This window comes from Trichosurus vulpecula, chromosome 7 (assembly GCF_011100635.1).
Source record: "Trichosurus vulpecula isolate mTriVul1 chromosome 7, mTriVul1.pri, whole genome shotgun sequence".
In the NCBI taxonomy this organism is placed as follows: Eukaryota; Metazoa; Chordata; class Mammalia; order Diprotodontia; family Phalangeridae; genus Trichosurus; species Trichosurus vulpecula.
Window position 1 is genome coordinate 35,494,049 of NC_050579.1, and position 15,590 is coordinate 35,509,638.

Below are 15,590 nucleotides of genomic sequence, written 5' to 3' on the forward strand. Positions count from 1 at the left end.
GGAAACAAAAGGAAGAAAAGAAAAAAGAGCTCATCAATGAATCATTAAAAAAATAAACACAAGAGAACAGAAGGAAGTTCAGAAGGGAACAGAGATAAGCAGGGCAATGTCAAAACTATAATGGTAAATTAAAAACAAAAAAGCAGAAAAAGAAACCCAACCACAACAAGCTGTACTTAGCGGAGATGTGCAGTTTCCCGTGCAATCTTCTTCTGATCTTCTTTGCATGGGACGGTGGAAAAAATACTGGTTTGGGAGTCAGAGGACTCATTCAGACTTTATCATTGTTGTTTGTTCCTTGTGTGACCTTTGGCAAAATCACTTAACCTCCCTGGGTCTCAGTTTCTTTGAGTGTAAAATGAGGGAGTAGGACTAGATGGCCTATGCGGTTCCTTCTGGCTCTAAATTATGAGCCCGTAGGTCACTTCTTGGGTCTCAGTTTCCTTCTTTATCTGTAAAAATAAGGAGGAGGCAGGCACAGTGGTAGATGACTACAGTTCCTGCCATTTGGGAGGCTGAGGATAGTGCATCATTGGAGTTCAGAAGCTTTGAGCTCTGTTGTTGTCCAGTCATTTTCAGTCCTGTCCAGTTCTTCATGACCCCATTGGGGATTTTCTTGGCAAAAATGCTGGTGTGATCTGTCATTTCCTTCTCTGGCTCATTATACAGATGAGGAAACTGAGGCAGACAGGGTTAAGTGACTTGTCCAAGGTCACACAGTGTTTGAGGCCGGATTTGAACTCAGGCCTTCCTGACTCTAAGCCTAGTGTAGTATTCATTGCACCGCTGTAGGGATAGAGCCGACGGAGCGTCCAAATTAAGTCTGGCACCAAGATGGGAAGGTCAAATCCTCTAGTTAGAAAAAGCATTGATAAAAGCTTCACTATCAATCAAGGTAACTGGGGCACTTCCAACCTTTCACTCTGAGTAAAAGAGATGATTTATTTGCCTTTCGTAATCCTCTCACGGCCTCTTGGTTCTTTCCCCTTCTAGATCTATGACCCCACGCTCATGTTTGTTGATGTTCGTCAAGTTCATAAGGATAAAGAAAACTGTTAGTGAAAACTTGCCTGTTCTCTTCTTAAATCTTCAGCAAGGATAATACATGCACACGCACACACACATATACGCGCGCGCGCACACACACACACACACACACACACCACTCTTCTCTAATTTTCATCAAGAATATTACACACATACACACACACTCACACCCCAAGGATATCCTTGATGAATATTTGAGAAGGGATGTGTGTGTGTGTGTGCGTGTGTGCGTGTGCACGCATATGTGTATTTTTCCCATTAAAGATTCTGAAGCTACGGGAAAGCAAGCATCCAAAAACATTAGAATTGCTTGACTTAACCGTGCTGCATTAATGTAATGGAATACTATAATGCAATTAAAAACAACAAGTTTGAGGAATATAAAGCAAGCCAGAAATACCTTAATGAAATCACGCCGGGCCAAGGAAGCAGAAGCGTGCGAACAAAGCACACCCCGGCACCAGAGAGGAAGGAGAGTGGATGAGAATGAATGGGCCAGCACAGAATCCTGATGAGCCCTTGGAGGGAGTTGCTGAAAAGGGTTTATGCTATTTTAGGTGTTGAAATTAATTAATTTAAATGTAAATGATTACAAAGCCATTTTAATTGGTTGTATTGATGTGTAATATTAACTTTATAATCCTTTTTTTTTAAAGAGAGCAGTCGTACGGATCGGTAGTTACTCCTGTTTTCTCAATTGCCTTTTTATTGTAGTGAAAATGTCTCGTTTTGCTTTTAGCTGTTTGGTCACCCCCCTTTCTTCTGGTTGTCTTGAGAATCCTGCCTTCGGCACCTTCGGTGTTCCTCCAGCGTGGGCCTCCTCCATAGCCCGGACTGGTCCAGCTGCTGCTTCTCCCAGTTTGGTTTGCTTTAGTTTTATCCATACGCCCTGCTGCCATATTTTAGGACATATTTTAAAGTTGACCAAGTGGTAATGGAGAGGCGTCACGACGTTGTGGATAGAGGTCTGGCCTCAGAGCTACGAAAACCTGGGTTCAAGTCCTGCTTCTGACTCCTACTTACTTTGTGACCCTTGGGACAAGTCAAATAACCTCTCATTGTTCCCAGTTTGCTCTTGTGTGACAGAGAAGGTGACAGCCTGTTTTGGTAGAGTCTCCTCCTCTGGGAGTCCCCTTGTATCAATGAAATTATAGAGCCTATCCCAGTCTCTAACCCTACTAACAAATTTCAATTCTGTCCTATGTAGCCAGGCTTGGGGTACACCACTCCACTCCTCAAATACCTTCAATGGCTCCCCATTATCTCCTGAATCAAGGCCCAAAGCCTTAGCCAGGCATTAAAGACCCTCTACATTCAATCGGTAGATCTTTCTAGCTTTATCCCACTCTACTCTCTCTGATGGACTCTCATTTCAGCCAAACTAATCTGCTTACTGCCTCTGAGTCAGGAGGACCTGAGTTCAGATCCTACCTCTGACATTTACTAGCTGTATGGCGCTGGACAAGTCACTTAACTCAACCTGTATCGTCATCTGCAGGACAAGGGGATTGGTCTTAATGCTTTCTAAAAGTTCCTTTCTAGCTCTAAATCTGTGATTCTATAGTCTTAAGTCATTGCGTCTTCTTGGGCCTCAGTTTCCCCATCTGTAAAATGAGAAGGTTGGACTCAGTGGCTTGTATTAAGTCCCTTCCAGTGCTAACTCCATGATATTTCCCCTCCTTTGTGCTTTTGCTCCTGGTACAGGCAGAGAGTGTATCGTCTCCCCATTACTTCCTGCGTAATGCATTGGGGTATCTTTGTGAACTTTGGTAGGGCATTAATATAATTGTTAGGAAATGTGTTAATCATTCATTATCCATTGTTATTCATTGATTTGTTATGGGAGATGATCGGTGCCTGATAATTAGTATATGCTAAACCCCCTAGAGTAATACAGTATTCTCATGACCTATGTTAATGTACCACCAAAATTTGACTGACACCATCTGATTCCCTATACCACGTTGACTTTGTGCCCATCCTTCAAGGCCCAGATCAAATGGCGCCTTCTCAGGGAAGCCTGCCCTCAGCTTCAGGCACTTTTCACATCCTCATTTCTATTTGATTTACCTGTGTATATGTGTCATAGCACCTACTGGATGGAGGGCAGAGACCATGCCTTGTTTATCCCGGCATTTTCCCCCATGCCCGGCATGGTGCTGCCAATCCAATCTTTTGTCAGCTCATGCCATTTTTACCTTGACAACTTCTGTATGGCTCCCCTTCTCTTTCCTCCTACAGCTGCCTCCCGGGTGCAAGCTCTTGCCACCACCCACCAGTACTATTGCCTAGCCTTCTGACTGGTTCCCTTACCCCAAGTCTTTTCCCTCAGCAATCCATCCCTCACTCAGCTCCCAAAGTGTAGGTCTGACTATGTCACCTCAAGGAGCTCCAGTGGCTCCCTGCTATCACCAGGATCAAATATAAAAGCCTCTATTTGACTTACAGAGCCCCTCACAACCTGGCTCCTTTCCTGCCTTTCCAGTCTCTTACTCTTTCTCTCCTCTGTATACTCTACTGACCCTCACGCATGGCACTCCATCTCCCATGCCTCAAATGCCCTCTGTCTTTACCTCTGACGTCTAGCATTCCTGGCTTCCGTCAAGACTTGGCTCAAATCCTACCTTTGTAGGGCTTTCTTTTTTTTTTTTTTTCCAAATATTTTATTCTTTCTGATTATATGTAAATTTTTTTAAACATCTGTTTTTTAAAATTCTGAGTTCCAAATTCTCTCCCTCCTTCCCTTCACCCTTCATCGGGAAGGTTCTGATATAGGTCACGCATGCGCAGGCATGCAAAACACATTTCCATATTAGTCATGTTGTAAAAGAAAACATAGACCAAGAAAAATAAAGAAAGTTTTAAAAAGTATGCTTTGATCTGCATTCAGAAACCTCAGTTCTTTCTCTGGAGGTGGATAGCATTTTTCATCATGAGTCCTTTGAAATTGTCTTGGATCATTGTATTGCTGAGAAGAGCTAAGTCATTCACAGTCAATCATCGTTACAAGGTTGCTGTCGCTAGGTACAGTGTTCTCCTGGTTCTCCTTATTTACTTTGCATCAGTTCATCTAAGTCTTTCCAGGTCTTTCTGAGAGCATCCTGATCATCATTTCTTACAGCACAATAGTGTTCCATCACAATCACACCACAACTTTTCAGCCCTTCCACAGTTGATGGGGGAGGGTCAGAGGTCCCCTTGCCGCCAGTCCTTTCTCCTTTCCATGTACTCCGATTGTATCTTGTCTGTACAGTTATTTGCATGTTGTCTTCCCTTTTAGAATGTGAGCTCCCTGAGGGCAGGGAGCTCATTTTTGCTTTTCTCCAGAGATTAGTACAGCGCCAGACACTTAGGAAGTGCTTAATACATGCTTGTTAATAGATGCTTGTTCCTCTTCTCTTGTAGCCAGCCAACTGAAGTCAGAGGAGTTAAGTCTACCCGAGGGGAAGGTCCGAGTGAAACTGGATCATGATGGAACCATCCTGGATGTGGATGAGGATGATGTGGAGAAGGTACAGGGCAACCAGGGGCCTGGAGATGGGGTCTGCCAGGCTCTCAGGGGACGTGGGTGTGAAGTACGCCGCGTACTTCTCTCTTTCCTCTAGGCCAACGCCCCATCCTGTGAACGACTGGAAGACCTGGCCTCCCTGGTGTACCTCAATGAGTCAAGTGTCTTGCACACCCTCCGCCAGCGTTACGGGGCCAGCCTGCTGCACACATACGCTGGCCCCAGCTTGCTCATCCTCAGCCCCCGAGGGGCCCCTGCGATGTACTCTGAGAAGGTATGGGCCAGATGTCCTTCTTCCCAGCATTCCCACCCTGTCCCTCCATTCATAATGCCATCCATCTCTCCAGTGTCATCTTGTCTGGGTCCCTCCTCCGATGTGCTTGTCTGGCTTCCTGTCAAAAAGCAGAGAAGACAAAAGGGTCTTTTTCAAATGCCCAACTCCAGGATGAGGCCTTATGCCTGTCTACTGGCTGTATGTCCAGCACAGGGAAGAGGAAAGGAAAGGAAGGGGGAAGAGGAGAGAGAGAGAGAATAATCTCTTAGTGTGTGTCAGATGCCTTAAGCTTTGGGAGTAAAAATTCAAGCAGGACATTCTCTGCCCTCAGAGAACTTATATTCTAATTCTGGAAGATATAAAGGGGAATTGGAGGGGGTGGGGTAAAAAACAGGGATGAAGGCAGAACATGGTGTGAAGATGACTTGGAAGTGATATGTATGGTTATCTGGTCTTAGACGAGGGAAAGTTAAAAACTCTCCTATCAAAGCCAGAGAACCCAAGAGTAGGATCCAAGATTCTGATAAGAGGTCTGGATAGAGGTGGGGGCAGAGATGAGGATTGTGGCCGGCATAGGCAGCCTGGTGAGGAGATGGCTCGAGAGGAGCATGGAGGCTGGTCCTTGCCTAGGGAAGGGGAATGCTCATCCATCAGGGCTGGGGGACCCAGGGGTGGAGTCCAGGGTTTCGTTGGAGGGTGAAGGAGGGGTAGGAAATGAGGCCAGTGGCCAGAATAGGCAGCATGGTGAGGAGATGTCTAGAAAGGACAGAAGACCTGGGTTCAAATCCTGTTTATGATGCTTACTACCTGTGTGACCTTAGGCAAGTCCCAGCCTCCATGGGTCTCTATTTCTTCATCTGTAAAATGAAGGGCTTGAACTAAATGACCCCTACAGTCTCTTCCAGCTCCTGGGGCCTGGACATCCTACTTCCAGCTTGAGAGCTCTAATCCTGAGCCCTTGGGCAGTGGAGTCACTGGTGTTCCCAGGGACTCCAGGTCTGATGCTCTCCCCTCCTCTCTCCCCACCACTTCAAGGTGATGCACATGTTTAAAGGGTGCCGGCGGGAGGAGATGGCACCCCATATCTACACCGTGGCACAGACTGCATACCGCGCCATGCTGATGAACCGCCAGGACCAATCTATCATCTTATTGGGCAGCAGCGGCAGCGGCAAGACTGCCAGCTGCCAGCACCTGGTGCAATACCTGGCCACCATCGCGGGCACCAGTGGGAATAAGGTGTTCTCTGGTGAGGTGGAGGGCAGGCCCCAAGATCACAGGCTGGGGGAGTGAGGATGATGTGGGAAGAAGGGGCCAAGGTTCTCTGCTGTCATTCTGTGATTCCACTATAGCACCAGCCTGGCATGAAAAGCCTTTGCTTCTGAGCTGGCAAAGGGGGGCACCTTCCAGGGATCTCATCAGTCCCCTTCCACACCCCTACATGAAGACAATGGGTGGAGTGCTGGGCATGGCAGTGGGAAGACTTGGGTTTGAGTCCTGCCTTGGTTAAATTATTCAAATCACTGCAAAGTGGAGTTGGATTTAATGACCTCTAAGGTCCCTCCCAGCTCTGGATCTATAATCCTATAATCCCCAATGGACTGGCTGCAGGTTGGTCCCTTTGTCATGTCTGGATTTTCCCCCATCAGCCCTATAAGCTCGATGGGTTCTTGAGGAGCAAGTTTGGGTCAGGGGGCCAGCATCGCTCCTCTGAGACGTTGCCAGCCCTCGTGTGTCCACAGTGGGTGGGCAAGCTGTCCTTTCCTCCCACGTGCCCTCCTTGTCCCATTACTGCTAACGTTTCTCTGACTTGCCCTTCCCAGTGGAAAAGTGGCAGGCTCTGTACACTGTCCTGGAAGCCTTTGGGAACAGCCCCACCATCATGAACGGCAATGCTACCCGCTTCTCTCAGATCCTCTCGCTGGACTTTGACCAAGCTGGCCAGGTGGCCTCAGCCTCTGTTCAGGTGAGAGGAGATGCCCCCCAACCCTGCCCCTGGACCAGAAGCTTGGAGAAAGGAAGGCTTAGCCCTGATCTGGTTGGGCTAGGAGGATAGTGGCTAGAAATCGACAGACCATCTATACCTTTTATCTTATTGAATGCGGGCCAGTTTTCTGGGGCTTCGGGTCCTCCATCATGGACACAGGCACCCCACAAGCACACCCCAGCTAATATTGCCTTCCCTCCTCTAGAGGCTGTTCTACTGAAGTCTATGTGGGATATAAGATCTGTGGCCTCAATTCCCTTCACCCAGCTAGGACCAGGCCCTTGGAAAATGATACAGATCAGCTTCCTTAAAGACTCTTAGCTCCCTCTTACTTACTTCAGCCCTACAATGCTTGAGGGAACCTAGAGACATATGAGGTTTCATCTTTGCCCCACATCCCCTCACCCAGATCCTCAACCCACACCCGTAACTGACTGGTCTCAGTACCATTTACACCTAGGGGTGAGTAGAGTTAGCAGGTTATGGCTTATCGTGGATGACAGGAACAACATGCCCTCCCTGCCAAACGGCCACAATGCTCTTGTTCTCTGAAGAAGGGTGGCAGTCATGGGTGAGGGGTTGCTGTAGGGACTCGGCTTTGAGACCCAAGTGACTAGCCATCTCTTCTGTTTTGGTTTGGGGCAGCAAGGTAGCATGGTGGATAGAGTGCTGGGTCTGGAGCCAGGAAAACCTGAGTTCAAATCCTTCCTCAAACATTTACTAGCTATGTGACCCTGGGCAAAGTCACTTAACTGCTGCCTGCCTCAGTTTACTCGTTTGTAAAATGAGAGTAATAATGGTACCTCCCTCCCAAAATCAGACAATCTTTGTCAAGCACTTTGCAATCCTTAAAGTGCTACATAAAGTGCTGGCTATTGTTATTATTATTATTAACAAAAGCTCTGGCTGGCACTGCCTCTGACAGCAGAGTTGGCGTGTCTCTTGAGAGTAGGATGGGGCACCCTGTCCCTCAGGTACAGACAATAGTAGCAGCCCTTCTTGGTGAAGGGTTGGGGGAGGTGGGGAGCACTTGCTGTCCTTGACCCACATCCCTGTCCTGTACTTTTCTACAGACTATGCTGCTTGAGAAGCTCCGAGTCGCCCGGCGCCCATCCAACGAAGCCACCTTCAATGTCTTCTACTACTTATTGGCCTGTGGAGATAGCACCCTTAGGTGAGACAGGATGGGTGGTTGGGAAAAAGAGGCCCCCTCACCAGAGGATTGGGCCCCTGAACTTTTGACCTTTGGGTAGATCAATTTTCATTTCTGGGCTGTCCCTGCCTGTGTTTGAAGCAGTAAAAGGTATGAAAAAACTGTGAGAAAAGAAAAAAAATGAGAATCTGAATGAGGACTGTAATATAGGAGCCAGTGCAGTTGTAGACTGCTGAGAGAGAGAGAGAGAGAGAGAGAGAGAGAGAGAGAGAGCACAAGGGAGAGAGAATATTTAGAACTAAGGAGGAGATAGTCCCATACCTGGAAGGCTGTGTTCAGTTCTGGGCACCACAGTTTAGGAAGGACGTTGATTAGCTTGAGGACAACCAGGGTGGTGAAGGACCAGTGCCTGGCAATAGATGGTTATTGAATGACTGACTAGTTGAGTAAGGTCATACCTTATAAGAACAGATTGAAGGAAATGGGGATAAAGATTTAGGGCAACATTGCAGAGGTCTTCAAGTTTTTAAAGGATCATCATGTGGAAGGAGACAACGGGACATAGTGGATAGAGAGCTAGCCTTGAAGCTAGAAAGACCTGGGTTCCCACCTCTGCCCCCTACTGGCTCTGGGACTCCAGGCAAGTCATTTATGTCCAGTGCTCTGGGCCAGACCCTCTCTTGTGTGCTATGATCCCCTTTGGAGGGCCGGGGAAGCTCTTCACCCACCTCAGGTTAAGATCCCTGACTTGAAGATGCCAAGACGCTGCCCTCTATCAATAGAGGAAGTGTCCTCACTTGGGAATCCCTTGGAGCAATGGAAGCACTGGTCCAGCCCGGCCTGCCCCTAAAGGGTTTAGACCTATTCTGCCTAGCTGCAGAGGGCCAAACTGGTAGTGGCCAATGGAAGTTTTTGAGAGGCAGATGTAAGGGAACTAAGAACCTTCCCAGAGTTGAGAGCCATTCAGAAGTGGGATGGCCTGCCTCCGGAGGCTGGGCTCCCCCTCACTTCCAGCAGAGGCTTTGGGGAGTAGGGGTTCCTGGGTCAGACCAGCTGGTCTTGGAGGTCGCTTCTAGCTCAGAGGTTCAATGGGCCATGTGACAAAACCTCAGGTGTGCTCACATAAAGGGACAGGAGATTCAGAGGCCATGGGTGGCCGCTCCTGTGCCTTCTTGGTGCCACAGTGGGCATGATTGTGGTTTTTCTCATTTCCCAGGCAGCACGGATATGCTACTCCATTCAGCAAGCACCTACTATGTGCCAGGCCCTGGGGATATAAAGACAGGAAAAAAAATGAAACGACCCTGACCCTCAATTGAGTAGCTCACATTCCACTCAGGGGATATAACACAGAGCTACAGAATTTGGGCTTGGGAAGGGACCTCAGTGACCATCTAGTCTAACTCATACATGAAAAGAATTCTCCCTGTAATACACTTGACAAGTGGTTGTCCAGCCACATGTGCAATGATGAGTAAAAACAAAGTAATTTGATAAGACATAAGGCACCAAACTGGGGGGATCAGGGTCACTTACCAAGATGACCTTGGGCAAGTCATTAACCCCTCTAAGCCTCAGTTTCTTCATCTTTAGAATGAGGGTGTCAGACTTAATGATTTCTCAAGTCCTTTCCAACTCCAAGAGCCAATGATCTTAACCAACTTACTTAATTTCTCCGTGCCTCAGTTTCCTTATCTGTGAAATGAGTGGGTAGATGACCCACTTAGCTCCCTTCCAGCTCTAAAGGCATCTTGAAGCAGGGTCACAACCTATTGGGGGTTCTCTCCCACCCCAACCCAGGCACACAGCTCCTGTCTTCTGAGAGCCTTCTGGGACATAGAGGGTACTTGTTCCATAAGAGACCCTGGCTGTGGGGCCCAGGGCACCACCCGCTGGACATCCAGACGGTCCCCTCCAGCCCTAGATCTTTGATCCTTAGGACTGAAGGCATCATGGAGGTGGAAGTCTTGCCTGGGCAGCACTGGCAGCATCTGTTTCAGGTGACTGGGCACCTCAGGGGAGAAAGGAGGTGGGATCTGAAAGTAGGGGTGCTGTGCTCTCTGAATACATAGAATTTAGGAGTCTAGAAGCTGTTTAGACCTTGACCGTAAGCAGACCTTGGCAGGTCTGTCCTGACCAGGGCTAATGCCAAGCTTTCATCCACAGGACAGAGCTACACTTCAACCACCTGGCAGAGAATAATGTGTTTGGGATCGTGCCGTTGTCCAAGGTGAGGTAGTCTCATGGGCTGGAAGCTCATTTGGCAGGGCTTGGAGCAGGCATCCCTGGTTAGGCGTGCGGGAGTCGTACCTGATGACCTCTGAAGTGCTTTCCAGCTCTAAGTCTATTTTGATTAATTCACTTTCATTTTTCTGGGCCTCAGTTTCTCTATCTGTAAAATGAGAAGGTGTTGCCTAGATGCCACTTGGGGACCTAGCCCGCAAAAGGCTGCTGTGTTCTAAACCTGACTCTTCCCAGGGGCCCAGCAGCCATTGGCCTTCCTGCCCTCTCAAGCCAAACTTTGGGGCCTGGGCTCTCCTCAGAGGGAGGGATGGGGGTCTCCCCTACCACACCTTGGTGAGGAAGACCCACTTCCATTCTTCAGTGCCATGGCCCTGGTGCCAACAAACCTGGTCACTCCCCTACAGCCCGAGGAGAAGCAGAAGGCAGCCCAGCAGTTCAGTAAGCTACAGGCCGCCATGAAGGTTCTGGGCATTTCCCCTGATGAACAGAAGGCCTGTTGGTTCATCCTGGCCGCCATCTACCACCTGGGGGCTGCAGGCGCCACCAAAGGTAAGTGACCATTGTATAATGTTGACCTTGCTTGGGTGGGAGAGCCGTAAGTCCAAGATCCAAAGGGCCCTGGTGCCATCTGGGGAATCGCCAGGAGTTTTAAGAGATGCCATGGACTCGGAGTCAGGAAGCTCAGGTCTGACCCTCACTGGCCCTGTGACCCTGAGCAGATCCCTCCCTCTCTCTGGGCCTCAGTGTCCTCACATGTAAAATGAGAGGAGGGGGTGGGGCTAGATGTCTTCAAGATCTCTTCTGGCTCTGGCTCCATGATCCTAAGTCATTTAACCTCTCTGGGCCTCAGTGTCCTCACATGTAAAGTGAGGGGGTTTGGCTTGCTGGCCTTGTAGGCCCCTTACAGCTCTAAATCTATGAGCTCATGAGCCACCTAGACATCCTGAATCAAGGTCATGACCTGTTGGGAGCTCTTCCCCCATCCCACCTTAGGCACACTGATGGTCTTACTTTCAAAGATCCCTCTGGGACCCCAGGGCACTTGTTCCCTGGGAGACCCAGGCCACAGGGGCCATGTCACCACTAGGTGGTCATCTGTCCCAGGATGGGACAGTCTTTTCCATTTGGGCATGACTGTCTACTGTCTCTAGTAGAGCCTACTCTGACACCCCATCATGGTGGGCTCTCAAAATGTCTGCCAGCAGAACTCTGGCTCAGGAAGGGCATTGAGCCCAGCTCTGTCCTCTTGGCTTCAGCCTGGCTAAGCTCAGAAAGGTTTATGGGCAGCCCAGCCATAGGGGAAGGATTTATAAACCACCACGATCACTCTCCTGGAGGGAGCATGACATCTCCAATGGAGTCAGAAAGGCTTGGGTTCTGTTCCCACCTCACACACACCTAACTAGCTGTGTGACCCTGGGCAAGTCACTTAACCTCTCTGTGGGCTTTACTTTCCCCATCTGTAAAAGCAGAGGGTTGGGCCGGATGATCTCAGTTTCCTTGTCTGTAAAATGAGGCAGTTGGATCAGAAAGACGTAAATATCTCTGATCCAAGGGGGCATGACTGTAGCGTAGAGAGCCCTGGGCTCTCAGCCTGAAACTCCAAGTCCTCCTCTGAAGGGCTCAGTCAGTCAGTAAATATTCATCAAGTGCCTATTGTGTGCCAGGTTCTGTGCTCAGTAGTAGGGTACAGGAGCTCACCACCTAATGGGGGACAGAGCTTGCGGACCACTAGGTACAGACAAGCTAGAGACAGGATGCCTTGGAGATCCCCGTAGGGGAAGGCACCAGAATTAAGGGGGATCAGGAAAGGCTTCCTGCGGAAAGTGGGGTTTTGGCTGGGACTTGCAGAAAGCCAGGGAGGCTGAGTCACTGGACTGCCTGGGATCTGGTGGGATTGTGAGGTATAAGAAGACTGGCAGGCAGAGAGTTTGTGAAGGGCTTCGAACACTGGAAGGTGTTGTGATTGATCCTGGAGGCCGTAGACAGCCACTGGTGTTTCTTGAGTAGGGGGTAACACAGTCAGGCATGAACTTTAGGAAGGTCGATTTGACAGTTGAGTGGAATAGACCAGAAGAGGCAGAGACTTGAGGCAGAAGACTGCCCCCCCAAAAAACCAGGCTACTGCAATGGTCCAGATTTGGGGTGACGAGGGCCTTCAGAAAGGGAGTGACATCGTCAGTAGGAAGAAGGTGGTGATTTTACAAGGCCTCGGCAACGGATTGGATATAGGGAGAGAGGAGAGTGGTGAGAAAGCGAGGAGAGGATGGCGCATAGGTTGTCAGCCTGGGTGACTGGGATAGTGGCAATGCCCTCAACGGTGATGGGGAATTAGGAGGAAAGGAGATTTTGGTGGAAAACATGGGTTCAGTTTCGGATACGGTAAGTGTAAGATGTCCGCTGACAATCCAGTTCAAGGTGTCTAACAGGTAGTTGGAGATGAGAGACTGGAGGTCAGCAGAGAAATTAGGGCTGAATAAATTGATTTGAGAATCATCAGCGTAGAGATGGTCACTACATCCGTAGGAGCTGAAGAGATCACTGAGTGATATTGTATGATGGGAGAGGGGGGCCCAGGACAGAACCCATTGGGGCACACAAAGTCAGTAGACATGACCTGGATGGAGATCCAGCAAAGGCGTCTGAGAAGTGGTCAGAGAGTGAGGAGGAGGACAGCCAGGCGAGATTCGTGTCATGATTGGGGTATGGGGTATGAGGAAGGAGGAGGGGGACTTAGGGGACCCCCCCCATATGAATAACTCTCATTCCTGTTCCCTTCTACACAGCGCCCCTTGAGGAACAATCTGGTAACTAAGCCCCTGTAACCCTCCCTATTGTGGGTGAATGGTGCTTCCCCCCCCTCCCACTCCTGGGGTGAACGGTGCTCCCTCCACGGTGTTCCCTTTACTCTCACTCCAGGGTGCTGGGACTTGTCTGGCTCAGTGGATGGAGAAGGAAGCCGGCCTGGGCAGGAGCTGGGGATAATCCAAGCAGTTAGGGGTCCTTGGGTGGTGAGCACTTCCATCTCTGTGCTAGCCCAGGCTCAAGGCCTCAGCTAATGGGCTGTGCTATTTCCCACGGCCCAGATACAGTGGGCGTGCCCCCCTGAGCTCCTGGAACCCCCGGCCGGCTTCCCCTAAGCCTCCCTTCTTTGGAATCCCCCCCACTGCCTCTCTCTCTCTTCCTCTCCTTTCTCTCTCCTCTCTCTTTATCTCCTCTCTATCTCTATGTCTTTCTCCTCCTCTCTCTCTTCTCTTTTCTTTCTTCCTCTCATCTTTCTCTCTTCTCTTTCTCCTCTTTCCCCTGTCTCTCTCTCTGTCTCTGTTTCTCTCTGTCTCTATCTTGCTGTCTGTCTCTGCCTCTGTTTCTGTGTCTCTTTGTTTCTCCGTGTCTCTGTCTGTCTCTTTGTGTCTCAATCTGTGTCTGTCTCTCTTTCTGTCTCTCTGTCCCTCTTTCTCTCTCTTGCATGATGGGGTAGCGACCACTAGGGGGCAGCAGGTGCCAGGGCTGCAGCTTTCCATCTTTTTGCTTGGAGATTAAGGCATGGCTGAGATCAATGGGTTTGCAGGCCATGGGGGAAGGGGGGAGGTGTGCTTGGTGCTGCCAAGGATGCAGATAACACTGGGGGCTGGGAGCTTCTGGAAGGAAGAGGTGGGGAGAGTCCCCTGCTCACCTTCTGGAGCTTGCATGGATGGAGTCCTGTTTGGAGTACCTAGGACCTTGGACAGGGAGATTGGGGGCTGGGTCTGGACATTCCTCCTGGACCACTGCCTCCTGCCCCCATCTCCTTGGGCAGGATGACCGTTGAGCTAAAGAAGGTAGTAGTGAGTGCCTGACTGGGGGATCTGGCTCCGGTCTGGCCCCTTCAGCCAGGACAGGGGAGAAGTCAGTGCCTGGCTTTAAGATGTTGTCTCCAGAGGGTGTGGGTGTGAACACCCATGAATACATGGGCCTCCAAGGAGGCCCTGTTCCATTCAGGGCAGGCAATGGGCAGTCCTGGAGGTCATGTGCAGCCCCAACTGCACAGGAGAGGGGTGTGTGTGTGTGTGTGTGTGTGTGTGTGTGTATGTGTGTGTGTTGCTCTATCTGTCACTGTCTCTGACTTTCTGGGTTGTGTATCACCTGGGGGTGCAGATATATGTCTGACAGAATTTCAGAGCATGTTTTTCTTTGAGTCAGCTTCTGTGTGTTTGAGGCTGGGGAGCCTTTGTGAACATATCTGTGTGTATGTATATATGTGTACGTGTGTATTTGTGTGTGTATGTGTATCTATGTGTATGTGTGTATTTTCATGTGTGTATAGGTATGTAAGTGTGTGAGTCTGGGCTCAAGCCTGCTCCCATCATGTCCCCTTCCCCCCACCCCCCACCCACTTCCCTCCACCCCCACCCCTTTCACCCACCAGGCTGTGTTTATGATTTTGTTTGCTAACAAACTGTTTTTCTTTGCATGCTGCATGCTGGCCCTTTGCCTTACAGAAGCTGCTGAAGGTAAAACCTTGTTTCTCGTTAGCTTTCCTTAATTACCGTGATTAGCCACATGTTGGCTGAGACATGTGTCTGCGTGGGCCGCTCCCCACAGCTCCCTCTGGGCGGTGGGGGTGCAACACTCCAGGCCTCCTTCTCCACTCTCCACCCCCCCCCATCTGCTGAGGGGCCATTGAGTGGGGGAGGAAGGTGGGAAATGGGGGGACGACCCCCTCCAGACACTGGCAGAGACAGGCACCCTCCGCTCTGCTTCTGGCTGCTCCCCAGGCAGGCGGCTCTGGTGCCATACCCATGTTTGGAGGGGCTCATAGAGCCCTGTCAGGTGCGTGGCTGCTTGCCCTCTCTCTGCTTGGAGATGGAGGTGTGGCTGAGATTGATCAGCTGGGGGGTGGGGGGCCAGTATGCTGTCCTGTGGAGGCCACAGGTAGGAGTCACCGGCCTCCTTTTCTTGTACCTACCTCCTTTCTGTCTTTGGGGGGCCTTGGGCTGTCCAAGCTCCCTGGGCGTCCCTGATGCATGCCCTCAGGTGATCGGGAGCTGCAGCCCTGCCAAGCTTCAGAGCTCTCCACCCTGAAGCAAGGGTGACCGAGACTGCAGGACACTTGGTCACCAGAGAGTGGGAGGAGGCTCTCCTGAGATGTCCTCTGCTCCTTTCTGCAGCTGGGCGCAAACAGTTTGCCCGCCACGAGTGGGCGCAGAAGGCAGCGTACCTGCTAGGCTGTAGCCTGGAGGAACTCTCCTCTGCCATCTTCAAGCACCAGCCCAAGGGTACCCTCCAGCGCTCCACCTCCTTCCGCCAGGGCCCTGAGGAGAACAGCTCAGGAGATGCTGCAGGTATCGTCGGCCCCCCTTCCCCATTACCTGGGTGTCAGCCTCAGCTGTGAGGCTGC

At 50.2% G+C, this 15,590-nt stretch overlaps 1 protein-coding gene across 7 annotated transcripts in view; it reads left to right on the forward strand.

The window, feature by feature from the left end:
• The window catches only part of MYO18A (myosin XVIIIA), a 152,961-nt gene that overhangs the window by 77,272 nt on the left and 60,099 nt on the right, over positions 1-15,590 (forward strand). For 4 of the 7 annotated variants that reach the window (XM_036767278.1, XM_036767277.1, XM_036767279.1 and 1 more), the window contains exons 4-13: positions 4,453-4,559; positions 4,653-4,829; positions 5,865-6,078; positions 6,653-6,795; positions 7,890-7,990; positions 10,136-10,199; positions 10,618-10,762; positions 13,000-13,020; positions 14,692-14,703; positions 15,361-15,534. In XM_036767278.1, the coding sequence (XP_036623173.1) occupies positions 4,453-4,559; positions 4,653-4,829; positions 5,865-6,078; positions 6,653-6,795; positions 7,890-7,990; positions 10,136-10,199; positions 10,618-10,762; positions 13,000-13,020; positions 14,692-14,703; positions 15,361-15,534 (1,158 nt within the window). The remainder of the gene's footprint in view (positions 1-4,452; positions 4,560-4,652; positions 4,830-5,864; positions 6,079-6,652; positions 6,796-7,889; positions 7,991-10,135; positions 10,200-10,617; positions 10,763-12,999; positions 13,021-14,691; positions 14,704-15,360; positions 15,535-15,590) is intronic. The other 3 variants (XM_036767282.1, XM_036767280.1, XM_036767283.1) reach the window with 2 other exon arrangements.